The sequence below is a fragment of the Balaenoptera borealis genome (genome assembly GCF_965194805.1).
Source record: "Balaenoptera borealis genome assembly, chromosome: 3".
Classification (NCBI taxonomy): domain Eukaryota; kingdom Metazoa; phylum Chordata; class Mammalia; order Artiodactyla; family Balaenopteridae; genus Balaenoptera; species Balaenoptera borealis.
In genome coordinates this window covers 85559430-85575204 of record NC_138866.1, presented here as the reverse complement: position 1 = coordinate 85575204, position 15775 = coordinate 85559430, and the positions used below count along the sequence as shown (strand labels likewise).

The 15775-nt window shown below is 39.1% G+C and overlaps 1 protein-coding gene and 1 long non-coding RNA gene across 8 annotated transcripts in view; one reads left to right on the top strand and one right to left on the bottom strand.

The window, feature by feature from the left end:
• Positions 1 to 14480, top strand: part of TTBK2 (tau tubulin kinase 2) — a 139202-nt gene extending 124722 nt beyond the window's left edge. For all 7 annotated transcript variants that reach the window (XM_082388721.1, XM_082388720.1, XM_082388723.1 and 4 more), the window contains 2 exons: positions 3930 to 5203; positions 7537 to 14480. In XM_082388721.1, coding sequence (XP_082244847.1) covers positions 3930 to 5203; positions 7537 to 7999 — 1737 coding nt within the window. In that variant the 3' untranslated portion in view covers positions 8000 to 14480. The remainder of the gene's footprint in view (positions 1 to 3929; positions 5204 to 7536) is intronic.
• On the bottom strand, positions 875 to 15709 carry LOC309627174. The gene is made up of 3 exons (XR_014243566.1): positions 15605 to 15709; positions 3907 to 4095; positions 875 to 2980 (listed from the first exon to the last, which is right to left on the bottom strand). It is a non-coding gene; the product is annotated as an uncharacterized lncRNA (long non-coding RNA).
• Between the last annotated feature and the right edge of the window lie 66 nt (positions 15710 to 15775).

Sequence of the window (15775 nt, the reverse complement as noted above, 5' to 3'; positions counted from 1 at the left end):
CGACAGGGGTAAAGAGTGAGAGAGTGAGACATTCTTTTAGGATGTATGGCCTCTTAATATGCACATGTTACTGCAACTGTGTACTGTCTTTATAGAAATAAAAATTTGGTACATAAAAACGTGGTTCAATAATAGTAGCTTAGTTTTATTCATAGTTTTCGACACTTGTATAAAGTATTATATAAAGATGCTTTAAACAAAAGTCTGCAGTGGAATTTAAATAGCCCAAAGAAATTTGAATGGTTAAAATTTAATTTTTTTAATAGGCCTGGAATTAGGCCAAGAATAACTCAGTTATTCTTGGCTATAGTAGGAACCAATAAATTATTCTACTACCTATATCTCTTCTAAATTATTTGCCAGAAACGCAAAATGAAATATAGATATTTCATATACCATATTCCTTTCATTTGGAAGAGAGACTATTTGGTATGAATGTTGAATTTACCAAGGTTTTTATTATCTTAATAGCATTACTATCCTTGAATGAGAGGAAAGTAAAAGGATAAATTTGTAAGTTAAAATGTGAATAGTTGGTTTGTAGTTTATTGTCTCTTGCTGTGTGGCCAGTTCTGAACACGGGGTAACTATAAAATAATGAGGCTGCTTTATCTGAACTAAAAAGTAATGAGACTGATGTTAGTCAAATTCAGTACTAGACATTAATAAAAATAAGAAAATTTGAAAGAAATGGAAAACATTGAGGTGATTTTCTAATTCTATAGAAAGGTGTACCTGATACAATTAGAGAACAGAAGAAAGGAAATGATTGAATTCATGCCTTGATGAAATGTTTGTGAATTAGAGAAATTAAACATATAAAGGATGTATATGGCTTACTGGCAGATCATTTTTTTTTTTTTTAAAGTCAGTATTTTATTTATTTATTTATTTATTTATTTATTTATTTATTTATTTATTTATTTATGGCTGTGTTGGGTCTTCGTTTCTGTGCGAGGGCTTTCTCTAGTTGCGGCAAGTGGGGGCCACTCTTCATTGCGGTGCGCGGGCCTCTCACTATCGCGGCCTCTCTTGTTGTGGAGCACAGGCTCCAGACGCGCAGGCTCAGTAGTTGTGGCTCACGGGCCTAGTCGCTCCGCGGCATGTGGGATCTTCCCAGACCAGGGCTCAAACCCGTGTCCCCTGCATTGGCAGGCAGATTCTCAACCACTGCGCCACCAGGGAAGCCCTGGCAGATCATTAATTCAGTCTATAGAGTGTCCCAAGTATGGGAATTACTTTTGTGTCTTTATAGTCTAATGTTAAGGAAGCTGTTTTCAGCTATACTTAGAATTAGCTTTCTTTTCTCTGTATGCAGCTGTTGATCTTTGGTTTTGCTCATCTTGATAGATAATGTTTTTATTTTTATTTTTTATATTTTTTTGCAGACTCAGTTTCCCAGACTTCATTTGAGAGTGTGTAGTACATGTCAGTAAGTAGGCTTTGCTGTGAGGGACTTTCAAAATCCTAGAATCCTGTCCCTAACTTTTTTTGACTGTGTTTTTCTTCATTTGTGAAATTTGTGTAAATAAAAGTACTCAATTAAAATACCGGGCAGCTATGAAATGGAATCAGTAAAAATGATTTTAGGAATATTTTATAAATTAAAGTGCTATATAAATATTATATTACAGTAATTTATGCAGTTTCTCATAATTGCTCAGAATCTTTTCAAGAAAATTAATTCTTCTCTCCAGTGGTTCATATATCTTTTCTATATACAAGATTATCATCTCTTTTTTCATACCATACATACACAGACATTTATATCCTGAATCCAGATGAGTTAGGCTCAGAAGTGCATTGATTCTCTAGCTTCAATCTCAGAAGACCAGTGGAGTGTTATTTTTGTAAATAATGCTGATTTCATTTTGGGTGATGTACTTGGAATTACATATAATAATGAAATGACTGTTGGTTTATTTTGAATGTAAATATAGTCATCTCCCTAGTTATTTGGTATTTAATATAATTTCATAACTGCTTTTCTTATCACCATCACTCTCAGGTCTTAAAAAGTAAATTTTGAAGAGTAAATAACTATAAATTTTAAGTTTCAATATCATTTTTAAAAATACTAGAAAATTGCCATCTGCCTATATTTAGTATAATGAAAGTACAGGTATGAGGTGACTTCCTGAAGGGTGACAGCACCAGTAGAACTTACTGCCTTTTCCCCAAGGTCATTGTAGGTCTGGGCTTATTGTGAGAATTCGTGTCTGAACCTAGCCTGTCTTGGATTAACCTGACGGAGCCTCAGTACACTGATTCCATTCAGGAGCTATTCCAGGACATTAGTTAGGTGTTTTCTCCCTGGGCTGGGCTTAGGGTAAGCTTTGCGTGTTCTTAAACCTAATTGTATTCCTGACACACAGAGAAACAGATCTAAACAACTTATCTGACTCTGGAACCAAATGGGTTTCTTGGTGTCATTGGACTAGAGATGGGGTCTAAGTGAAATCTCCCATGACAGCTCCAAATTCATTTTGCTTCGAATTCAGACCAATTTCCATAGTTCTATTAGAGCTTAATGGGCTTCATTAAATGATTTTCGAGTTACTTAATTTCTCAAAGAGGCTTTTTTCCTTACCAGTTTATGTGGTTGACATTTTCTGCCTCCTTACATGTCACTTAACAAATGTGAAGATGTAGGTGTCTTTAATGTATTTTTTTAATTTAATTTTATTTGTTTTTCACTGCGTTGGGTCTTTGTTGCTGCGCACAGGCTTTCTCTAGTTGCGGCGAGTGGGGGCTACTCTTTGTTGTGGTGCGCGGGCTTCTCATTTCAGTGGCTTCTCTTGTTGCGGAGCACGGGCCCTAGAGCACGCAGGCTTCAGTAGTTGTGGCGTGCGGGCTCAGTAGTTGTGGCACATTGGGCTTAGTTGCTCCGTGGCATGTGGGATCTTCCCGGACCAGGGATCGAACTCGTGTCCCCTGCATTGGCAGGCGGATTCTTACCCACTGTGCCACCAGGGAAGTCCTGTAGGTGTTTTAAAGAAAGGACATTCTTATTAAACATTGAATCTTATTCACATAGAATTGAAATGACCTCTGTGGAAAGATGGTAGAATTTCATTTATAATAGGCTTGACCTTAAAAAATTAAAGAAGATATAAAACATTACTAAACATCTTTGTGTTTGCTTATAGGAAAATATTAATAACATTGATTTACAGAATTTATGGGAAGCAACAAATGCATGTAAATTTGGAGTTTTTCAACTTACAATAATTTACCAATAATTTTTCCCTAAGATCCTGTATCTGGATTCTGGCAGGAAATAGCTGGCACACTCACAGGGACTTGGAGAAAATCTAATGAAAGGAACTTTTTACAGACGTGTAGGTAGGGTTTAAGAGAGCCAACAGGAACAGAAATAGAGGGAGCTATTCCTATTCTGAGTCCTGAAAGAGAAGGAAGAGGGGCAGTTAGCAGAACCTGGTAAGAGTCATATCTATAGGAGAGGGGGCCATGTGACAGAAGCTGTGGCCAGGAGTGGTAGAATGTACCACCGAAGCTGCAGTCCCTCGGGAGGAAGCAGAGAGAAGTAATACCCAGATCTTTTTTACCTCCAACTCCCTGATTCTCTGTTGGTGCTGCCCATTGGGCAAACACAACCAGAATTCAGAAGGCAAGGGAGCCTGGATAGTGCGGTCAGTAGAAATCAGTCTTCCAGAGTACAGAGCAAGCTACAGAAAAGGCAGGGATGAACCTAGAGGGAGACTGTTCTGTACAGTTTCTGAGTAGGGGAGCTTGAGTATCATGCATTTTTATTCAGAATTGTTCATTTTAAGTATGAGTTGGGCAAAGCTGGTTGGGATCTGCGTTCCTCTTATAAATTAGAATTTGAGGTGTTAACTCTCAACTCATACATCTTCATTTATAATTCCACATTATTGCACTTACCTTTTTTTCTCTTCTCTCTCAAGATTACAATTCCTAGACGTTCTGTGGCATCTACACAGTCGACTTCAGGTAGCTTTCATTATGGTCAGCAGCCAGAAAAGAAAGACCTTCATCCCGTGGAGCCCACCGTGGAACTTTACTCTCCAAGGGAGAGCTTCTCTGGCTTGGTTGTGACAGAGCGCGAACCTCCTAGTGGAGGAAGCAGAACAGACTTCGGGCTTCAGATAGATCATATTGGTCATGACGTGTTACCCAGCATTAGAGAGTGTGACAGCTCCCAAGACCTGGGACCAAAAGACCTTCCTGACCATAACAGACTGGCTGTGAGAGAATTTGAGGGTCTCCCTAGGGAAACGGGAGAGAAAAGCATGCTTGTGGGGTCAGATAATGAAGATGAGAAGTTGAGTAAAGGGCAGCCTTATATTGAGATTTCCCCTCTCCCAGGAGACTTGGTGACGGTGGAAAGGGATCACTCAGCTACTACTGAACCTCTTGATGTGACAAAGACACAGACTTTTAGTGTGGTGCCAAATCAAGACAAAACTCACGAGATAGTGAAGCTTTTGGCAGTTGGAACTTCAGCAGTATCTCCACGAGTTATTGACCGACATGTTGAAGGACAGATAGGCCAGGTGGCAGCAGTGCAAAAAGGTAAGATATCTAAGGAGGATGACATCAAGAGTGAAGACTTGCTGAGTCATCAAGGAGACCTCTCTACTCTTTTGCACCAAGAGGGTAAGAGAGAGAAAATTGCCCCTAGAAATGGAGAACTATTTCATTCTGTTTCAGAGAGTGAACACTGTCCTCCATCCCGGAAGGATGTGGTTAGGTCATCCTTTGTAACTAGACACAGCCGAATCCCTGTTTTAGCACAAGAGATAGATTCAACTTTTGAATCATCCTGTCCAGTCTCTGCAAAAGAGAAGCTCCTCCAAAAGAAAGCTTATCAGCCAGATCTAGTCAAGCTTCTGGTGGAAAAAAGGCAACTCAAATCTTTCCTTGGGGACCTCTCAAGTGCCTCTGATAAATTGCTAGAGGAGAGATTATCCACTATTCCTGCTCCTTTTTCTGAGGAGGAAGTCTTCACTCCCTTTTCAAGACTGGCCGTAGACTCACACCTGAGCAGGTCAGCCGAAGACAGCTTTCTGACACCCATCATCTCCCAGTCCAGAAAGAGCAAAATTCCAAGGCCAGTTTCATGGGTCAACACAGATCAAGTCAACAGCTCAACTTCATCTCAGTTCTTGCCTCGGCCACCACCAGGAAAGCCACCCATGAGGCCTGGAGTAGAAGCCAGGTAATGCTGTGTGCTCTTCTCCCTATGTTAAGTGTGTGGCATTATTTCTGTGTCTGCTTGATTATGTCATTGGTTTCATTTCTTTGTTGCCTGCTTCTGATCATCTACTTCCTTCCCTGCCTTTCCCAAGCCTTATAGCATAGTGTAGTTGAAAGGGTCAGTTTGATCCAGGTTAATTCTTAGCTCGCCCACTTTCTAGCAGTGTGAACCTCAATTTCCTTATCTATAATATGGGTAAAACATTTGCTAATGGTTTTGGGAAGAGGAAATCAGGTAGAATATGTCTAGAGCTTTGTTTAGTGCTTTTTAGCATGCAACAAAGGTTATGTCTCTTTCCCAGTCCATTTTAACTAGATACTCGGTAATTTTCTAGTTTTGTCCAGTCAGAATCCCGTTATAACAGATGTCATTATGATGTCAAATTCTGGGGAAAGATACTGTGTCTATAATATGATGAATAGACCCTAGTAACAGTTCTATTTATCTGATTATAATGAATTAAACAAACAAAAAATCCTTTAGGGAGTTTCCCTACATCTGATGATATACAGGACCATACATAATAAAGATATTGCCTTAATATTTACTGTGTGGTATGCTTGTTTATTGAAATATTCTTATGTGTAGTTGACCATGGAGTGATTCTGTTTTTAAGAGGGGAAAATATTGGGAAGTAATGAACCAATGAAGAGTGCTTTCCTTGGAGCCATTACTCACTTTTCAGAGTAGAATGGTCTAAACCCTTGGAGAAGAAGCAAAAGGATAGTCTTTTAACAAAAACAAAGTGGACATCAAAATAAATTTACCTGAAAATTATAGCTTGTTCTAGATAATAGGCCTCCACCTGTTATAAGGATTTCTGAAGTATATTAAAGTGAGGTTCTATCTGTATCATTACCCAGCAGAACTTGCTACCCTTACCTAAAGTTAAGTTTAGTTTTGACTTCCCCTAGGGTTTCTTTCAGCTTCAAAGGTAACTAAACACTGGATTTGAAATGACCATGGAACTAGACTTCAACGGGGAAAATGGTGATGAGTAAACAGCAGTCATTTAGCTGAGAAATTTTAAAAAGATGATTCCATGGACAATATTCACTCGTCCCCCCCTTTGCTTGGCATCTGTGCTTAATAGAGATAGTATATCTGTGGCTTGAGCTGCTTTGGACTGCAACAAACAAATCTTAATTACTATTTACTATTTAGAACTTTACATGTCCCCTCAAAGTAGAACTTGGTAACTTGATAACAAAGCCAAATGTGTGGCATTGTGCCAGATATTACAGAGCTGACCAGCCTGAAACTCATCTGGGAATTCAGTGGGACCTCAACTTTCCCACATAGGTCCTGGCACAGAGGAATTATCTTATTCCACTCTTCAATTTTTACAATAAGATCCATGAAGTTAGGCTTAACCAGAATGAGTTTCATGTCATTTGTCAGTATAAGTAGATGGTGGGGAAGGAAGAAGGGAGAAAATTCAGAGAAAAAAGTCAGTAACTTGTTGCTGAGCCATAATGGCGATGGTGGCTGTATATGTCCCCTGCGTCCTGCAGGTGCCAATACAACTTGGAAGTTCTTCTCCCATTTCCTTCTGTAAGGAGTGGCATGTCAGCAGTTTGAGGTTTAAATTCTTAAACTGAATGGATTTTAGGCCAAGACAGAAAGATATTTAGGGCAGAGGAGACATTGCTATTCATATGAGTGCTTTCTAGATGGCTTGGTTGCCAGTAAGAGAGGCATTCGGCTCTCCTGAATCTCAGGGTATTGTCAGGGGCAGAAACTGAGGCCCAGAGAAACCAGTGACTACTCTTTTCTTTTGGAAATTATTAAATGAGGTTGAAGTATATTTTTATCTGTAGTTCCTGCTGTTGGTGAGTACTGTTGAAGACTTATATTGTGAAGTTTAATGTTTGCATAAGTATATAGAGAATTCCTGTCCTAGAAGCCTCAAACAAAATTGTTTACTCTTGCTCATGTGCTAACATGCTAGAGACATTTCATTAAGTTAATTCTAAAATGGGAAGAGCAAACATGCTGTAGGAGGAAGGGGCTTAACAACATGTAAGTGCTTCTGGATGGCAGACATCCAATTAAGTACTTTACCGCACTTGACTGCTCAGTAACCCTGTGAGATAGATAATATTCCCCTTCAAAGCTGGGAGAGGTTAAATAATTTGTCCAGGGTTATACAACTGGTATATGAAAGAGTAACTCCGCATCCTCTGTTTCCTGATTTTGACTCACATCATACGTATTATGATTTGGGACATTGTGACTTTCTAGGCACACTTAAAGTGAATTAAAACGAAAATAATTATTCTGTTTCTTTTCAGGCTCCGCAGATATAAAGTCCTAGGGAGTAGCAATTCTGACTCAGACCTTTTCTCCCGCCTGGCCCAAATTCTTCAAAATGGATCTCAGAAACCCCGGAGCACTACTCAGTGCAAGGGTCCAGGATCCCCTCACAATCCAAAAACACCACCCAAGAGTCCAGTTGTCCCTCGCAGGAGTCCCAGTGCCTCTCCTCGAAGCTCTTCCTTGCCTCGCACATCCAGTTCCTCACCATCTAGGGCTGGACGGCCCCACCATGACCAGAGGAGTTCATCCCCGCATGTGGGGAGAAGCAAGTCACCTCCCAGCCACTCAGGATCTTCCTCCTCCAGGAGGTCCTGCCAACAGGAGCACTGCAAACCCAGCAAGAATGGCCTGAAAGTATCCAGCAGCCTCCACCACCACTCGGCCAGCACTAAAGCCCCCCCAGGGAAGAGTAAGTCAGCCAGTAAACTCAGCAGATAGGAGCTGGGCTGCATCTCTGTGGAAGGTGTGAGATCTTCCTCCTAAATCTGATACATGTGTGTCCCTGTACTGTCTATTTAAAAAAATCAGTGTTGATCTTGTCTTGCAAAAGAAAGTAACATGATAAAATATTTATAAGAAGATATATGATAAGAAATTACCTAAGATAGGCAGCAAGCAGATCAGGAATCAATGTCTTTGCATAGGAAGGGGCAAGCCAGCAAAATCCAAGGGGGTGAAACTGGCTAAATGAACTCTCATTTCTTATCTGCCTTCAAAACAAAAACGTTGAAGGTAGGGGGTGGATTGGAATTTTAAGGGGTTTAGCCACTTTTTTTAAGGCTCTACTTAAAGATTATATAGCAAAAGTGAAACTTCTCACTTTAATATTTGCTTTCCAAACTTCCCAACCTCGGGGAGTCAGAATTGCTCCGATATTAGAGTATGTAAGAAGTGTGTTGCTGGTGGAGCCAGTGCTCATATACATTTGGCTTGTGTGTTTATCTGGTGTATTGAGAGTTCACACCTTTACTTTGCCTCATTCCTAGTACCCTCCCTGGATTTCACATTTTTTAAAGTTAGTGTTTGTCACCTGATCCAATCTCTCTTATTTTAACAATACATTCTAACGTGCTTTTAGCAGCACATGCTGAGAATTTCAAATCCAATTACTTTTTTAAATCCCCTAATATTTCTCTTTGGAGCAACAGTTACTTAACTCAGTATATTTTTATTGTGAAAAATAACTGATGAAACTTAGGTAAAGGAAGGAAAAGTCTAAATAGAACTACTTTGCAGGCTTCAGTGCTTTAGGGAGAGGGACAGAGTGTGGAGTAATACCCTTCAAGATAGAAGAACCCTCTTTCCCCTGTTAGTTTCCTCCTTGTGGAAGGAAAACTGACCAGAGTAGACCTTGCTTCCTTAAATCTTCTAGGTACCAACTATTTCTACTATCAACCTCCAAGACAATACCAGGGAAGTACATTGCTGTGGAACGTGACTTTATGCTTTTAGAGCTTTAGAAAGAAAAATAGGAAGAAATTAGGTATGTTGAGGCTTAAAATTCTCAAACTTTGTATTTTATACATTTAGCCAATAAGGAATGAGTATCTGAGGAAATAAATTTAGGCTCAATATTTATCTTTTAAGGTTTTATTACCTGCTTCACCTGTGCTTTAGTTTGAATATTTGAGCTTCTTGACCTGATTTCCATGTAATCTTAATTTATAAAGCTGTAAGGAGGATCATATTTGTTCTGATCTCACTCTTCTGCTAAGAGGAATCAGTCAAAGTTAAATTATACTAGATTTTTAAAATGAGCTCTTTTATACTCACAGTTTTTGTGTTGTAAAGACCTTATTAAGGTCAGGTAAATTGGTCTGCTTGCTGTTGAAATTTGCCTTCTAGCAAACATCTGTGCTTTCTCTTTGACCTTGTGTTTGCTGCCAAACCTAATATGGTTGAATTGGAAAACAGAAAAAAAGAAAGATATTTCCTCACCAAGTGAACATATTCTAATGCTGCATCAAAGCTGCCCTGAAGCTGCACTGAACTTATCTTGTTCTCTTTATCTGTGTTGAGCTTTTTGAAAAAAAAAACAAAAAACAAAAACTCAAAACACTATTGAGGCATACATGGTCTCCCATAAGAAATATAGCATAATGTGGAATCTTAATTTCTCTCCGGTTTCAAGACTACAGAGGAATGCAATAGATAAGACATATTTGCTGTTTAACTAAAGCAAGTGTAATATTGGAAGACCAATCCTTCTGTATTATATTGTATAATAGTTGCTATAATACTACTTGCATGTCTTCATGGTAAATTATATAAATATTTATAAATATATAGAGAAACATATGCTTATATAAAGTCATTCTTTCTCATTCTCCATTTGTAATTTCAAGATCACAGATGGTAAAATTACTTTTTATTGTGTGCCTTGTGTACACTTGGGCCTTGTCTATCTTCATTTTCTGAAAATACGTTCTTGGCATGTGACACTTAACATTCTTTTTGCCTTCCCTGTGAATAATGCAAAGGTTGGCAGTCTTTAACAAGCCAAGATAGGTTATTTAATTTTCATTTTTAAAAGATTTTAATAGGGGAAAAAATTACTAGGACACGCTTGTAATACTGGTTCAAAGATTCGTCATGTTAATTACATAATTCCGTCCTTATGATTAGAGTGGATAAACTGGGATGATAATCATGGGTCTGACATAAATTGATTTAAAAAAAAAATCTCTTAAAAATTACCATTCTGCTTTCCTCTTTTCACTTCACTTGGGGAGGTGGGTGGTGGGAAGTAATCTACAATTAAGAAATTATCCTTTTCCTGTTGTATTAGCTAAATTGTGCTAAAAGTAGCCAGCTTTAAATCCTGAGCCCTCTAATCAGAAATGTGCTCATGGTAACTATTTGAAAAGCTGATGAGGCTGCAAACTGTAGTATGTGTGTTATTTTATTTCTTATTGGCATTTCTCTGCTAGAAGTCAAAACTGACAGTGATGGCAACATGGCAACTGAATGTTTCCTCTCTTTTTTGGTTCCTTCCATTTTTCTCCCAGCTTTTCCACTGTGTTGCCCCCCTTTTCTAAATGGCACTGACAAACTCAAGATCCAGAGAGAAACAGCCTTGTTGTGTAAGAATATTTTATTTTGCATGTAGAGAAAAGAGTTAACCAAAGATATTTCTGCTCTGATACTTTCAAAAGAAGACAGATTAATTATATCTCATGTATCAATAGATCCACTTAAGAGGACTATCTTGTATAGAGATTTACTCTACGGTTTTTAAAAGCAGTTTGTGCTTTTAGATTTTAGATGTCTCGGGCTAAAAAGAGATGTTGGCAGCCCTGAGCAAAGCACTTTTGGCACAAGGATTTTTGTTTTTGTTTTATTATAGAGTATGATACAGAAAATGAGTTGGGTTTTGTTGTTGTTGGTTCTTTTTTATTTATTTTTAACTTTTTTAGTGATGGTATATTTCAGATTTCAGTGACAAACATAGATCATCCAACTGATTTTAAACCAGTTTGGTTATTCTACCTAAGGTGAGGGACATGGCCATCAATTAAAGTCAAGCCAAACTATATTGAGTAGTATGGGGCAGAAGTTAAAATTATCTTTTGAAAACCAGGTGCCTCCTAGTTTCTCCTTTCACAACAAAATGGCTAGTTACCTAGTCACACTTGCCCTTACCCTCCCTTGTCTAGTCTTTGGAATTACTTGGGTGGAGCAGAAGATGGAGTTAGCGACAGTTCAGTCCCTTTAGGTAGCATTATTCCTAAATTATGCTGCCAAATTTCCAGGGTGTAGATTGTTTGAAATATTAAAATTCCACATAGCAGTCTTTGCACAGCTTAAAGGCATTTAACTTTAATGTGTAGTGAACAAAGAATGAAAATTGGGTCATATCAAATTTAACTTTAAAGCACAGATTATAAACATTTTTGAATGGTAAGTCTTAAGTAGGCACTCTTATTCTCAACTTGGTGTGCAAGCTGGCCTTGCTGACAGTGGCATAGTTACATTTACTGTTTTTTAAGTTGCATGTTGTGGAGTGAATGCTTTTTTGTTTTGGGGGGGTTTTCTTGAGTTAACAAGTTAATCAAGTCCTAAATTAGTGGCAAAATGGTAATTGAGACCCACTGTTGTCATTATCCACTCTATATTGTTTGCTTTAAATACTAAACAAATCTCAGCTGCTTACTAATCCAGCGGACTAGGGTGCAGTATCTGTTTCGCTCTTAGCCACTATGGGAATTTGAAGTTCTTCTGTAATCATCAGAGATTCCTTCCGGCCCACAGATTTTCATGTGAATGTTTGTATGGTTATATTCAATTGACAAGGAAAAGTGTTGGTGCATGTTTTATAAACCCAGAGACAGACAGTTAAAACGATAACTAGTTTTTCTATATCCAGTAGCTTTGAATTAAAAACATTATGCTTTTTCCCTCAAGAGCAGAGGATTCTTTGTTCTAGGAACTACATTCTTAATCTAACATTAGGAATTGGTGATAGGAGAAACAGGATCCAGAATTCAGAATTTAGTGTCTTAGGGGAAAAAATGCATCTTCCTCTGGCTATTTGAAAATACATTTATTTGTAGATAAGTCTAGATTTAGTCTTGAAGATCAAAATTTTCACATTTTAAAACTTTTCATTCCTTGCTATCTATCAAAACGTGGCATATGTTAGGGAACCATTTCTTCTGTCATGTTCATGTGTTTTGGAATTAAGTTATTTGCATTCACTGTTTTAAAATCTGCCCATTTCTGTTTATATGTATTTACCACAGATGTGTTGGGACTTTGCCTAAAGGGAGAGATATTTCAGCACCTGTATCACTGAGGAGATAGAACGGTTGGTGACAACTGTATTGTTTAGTTTTCTTGAGTTTGGTTCTGTAGACAGTTTATTTGCAGAATAGTTATTTATCTGTGTTCTAATATAAAAAGTATTATGGCATGGATTAAGGCATGTAACCACTATAGTAGTCTTCACATGTCAATATTTACCCAAGTTCAGAAATCACAGGTGCATATTTAGACCTTAACTTAGAGAAGGGAACCAGTGGCAGTTCCAGTCCTCAGACCATATGGAAAGATGTAGTACACTGAAAACCCCAGGTGGTTGTTAGGACATCCCGCTTCCCTGTCCTCATCCAATAGAACTCTGGTATATACTTCAAGGATGTGGGAGTAGTGTGGAAACATATCATTGGATATTCTCAAGAGTTAGGCTGTCCCTCTGGAAATACGAGAAATTTAAGCCAGTTAGACTCAGGAGCCTGCAGAATCTGTTGCCAACATTGCTAGGGAGAAGTGCAGGAGATAAATGGGGAATTCCTGTAGTTCTTAGGTAACTCCAGGACATGGGAAAAGGATCCCCCTATTCATTTAAAGGGGAATTGGATGCTGCACATCTCAAATCCCTGGCTGGACATGAAGTGATGATATTAAAGTCTTGACCCATCAGTGCATTTTCTAATTCAGTTGTGAATACCTGCTTCAACTTTTAAAACATAAGCTTGATGTTTACTCCCCTTAAGCAAGTTTAGAAAATTGCTTGATGTGATACACAATCTCAAGACACTGAATAGCCAAGCCGAAACCTTTACTCAGTAATGATTTGAATATTTCCTTAGATTTTGCTGGATCCTTGGTCTTAAGGAGACATGTAAAGGATGTGAAGCCTTTTTCTTCATTGCCCTGTGAAACTTTAACAAGATCTGCCTCTTTAATTGAAGTGACAGATATGGGCACAGTATGTATCACTGATGATACTGACATATCTCTCAGATACCCTGGGCCAGGGGTTCTGGGTTCCTTGACCTAGAGAATAGGATTCAGTGAGGCAGACCTTTGAGCCCATGTGACTATAGAATTTGCTGATGATATAATTTTACACACTAACGATAGGAAATTTTATCTCTCTTTTCAGTAGTTTAATATTGTTTCATATTGTGTACATAAGTGTTCACTCACCCAGTTAAAAACACTAGGTAAACCAAATTTTTATATAGACTACCCTTGCCATATGTTGCTTTTTTTCCCTCTTAAAATATACAGTTAAATCCTTAAAAATTCATGCACGGCACTTCACCATACCTGGGGTCTGTCTGGATGTTCTTCTCTCATCCACAAGGGATAAACAAACCTACCAGAGCTTGAATGTGATTTCTTTTAGGGATCAACCCAGGGAAGGGGAAGCCCTTGGGATTTTTTTCTTTTTAAACTATTCACCAGTTAGGTAAATTAGTTCACTAAGGTAAAAAGCATTCAGAGATACAAAGATAGGAAGCTAAAGGAAATGTAACACTGTGCCACTTGGGGCTCTGAAATTGCATTGGATGAACTGAGTAAAGAAAATAACAGCTGACCCAGGCTTGAGCTCCCTCATTTCTCATGCACAGTTCCTGGTTCCCCTTCTGACTCCTTTCCTAAAATAACCAAGTGCTGAATTTCATTGGGCCATTTACTTACAAGTTCACAGCTTTTAGGAAAAAAGAGGGAGTTGGGAAACACCTAGCTTTGAATTAGATATAACTCTTGAAAGTTCTGAACTATTGGCAGCTCTTAAATCAGATGGAACCACAAACCAGAAGAATTCTCTCTTGTCGAGCAAGACCAGTAAGTTAGAGTAATTTAACAATTTCATAGTTTTCTCCCTTTCTTCTCCTCTTCATGAAATCAGAGTGATGAGAATTGCTCTTTGAAATACCCCCAAAGGTATTGTATCCCTTTCCCTTCCAAGCAGCCCTCTTTATGCATTTTTGCTCAGGCAACCAAGGACATAGAGTATTGGCAGAAACATGGAGTGCTTTTGTATAGGCCATCTGTACATAAAAGTGTAATTATTTATTTAATTTTCCCATTTGTATCATATTAAAGCTTTGTACAGTGTTTTAAGTTCTGTTTTAAAATTATTTTGTATTTTATTTTTATAATCTAGTAATAAAATATTCATTCCGCATGCAAATTCTAGTTCTATTTGTATGGTGGTTTGGATTTCAAAGGTGGGAAATATTATTTTTCTGATAAAGTTATTGAATGCACCAGAGGTTACAAGATCAACAGGGAGTAGAAAGTGTTCTATAAATGCAGTACCACATCCAGAAGTGACCTAGAAAAAGAAGCACTGGACTGAATAGAAACTAGGTGTTCACAATCCCTGCAGATAAAAACCAGGGTTCAGGGATATGAGGAGATGGTTCCCCATGTAATAAAACTGAACGTGTTAAAAGCTCTCTTTCAATCCAACATTCTCTCGCTGGCTGGAGGTTCTTTTTCCTTCTCTGTAGGAAATGTCCCTGTAGCACTGGAGTGATTTCTGCTTCCCACCATTCTCTCCTTTCCACCTTCCTTTGAACCAGGGGAACTCTCAGGAGGCATTCACATGGGCACTGCTTCACCCTTCCTGATTTGGTCTGGCCTGGAATGTTAGTGCCATTTGTTTTTCTCTGCCTGGTTTCCCTGTCTTGATTTCTCAGTGAGCAGCAACATCCAAAGAGGTGACTGATGTTTTTCGAAATAAGAGAAATTAAGAAATAACTCAAGCTCCCAGAAGCTAATTATGTATATGCCTGTTAACTTCTCAACTGTAAAGTAGCTGAAATATTAACCTTGTGTAATGTATAAGGGATACAGACTAGGCTATTCTGTGTGCAGGATGGCCTGAGGCACTTTAAGGGTTGTGGGCTGAGGATCCTAAAAAGCCCCCCTGCAAGAATTCTGTCTTAAAGTCTTAAATGATCAATCAGTTGATGGTGAGTGGGGAAAACCATTGGTACCTCATGGGCAGGAGACTCAGCTTTTGAGAAAGGATAAAGTTAGCTTAACTTCATTTTGACCTTGCCTAACTTCTTTAGGGTGGTGACGATTGAATCTAGAAAGACTCTTGAAAGAAAAGAATGTGCTTATCGTAGAAAATATAGGCATCTTCTCTGGAGAATCGTTCACCTTTACCGTTCGGCCGCTCTCCCGGGCCCTTGGTTTCCCCCGCCGCGTCCCTGAGTCCCGGCAGGTCGCCTTCGGGCCAGGGCAGCCGGGGCCGGGCCTCACCGCTAGCGGTGCGCTGCACTTGGGGAACCACCGTACCTCTTGTCGGGAACCGCGGACCCATCCGCAGCCTTGAGCCAAAGCCTGGGCGGAGTAACAGCCTGCTGAAGCGCCGCTGCCGCCGGCCCAGGTCCCGGTCTCGGTCCCGCCCTGGCCCCGCCCCTCCGCGCCCTGGCCCCGCCCTCTCCGCCCCCCCTCTCCTCCCCGCGG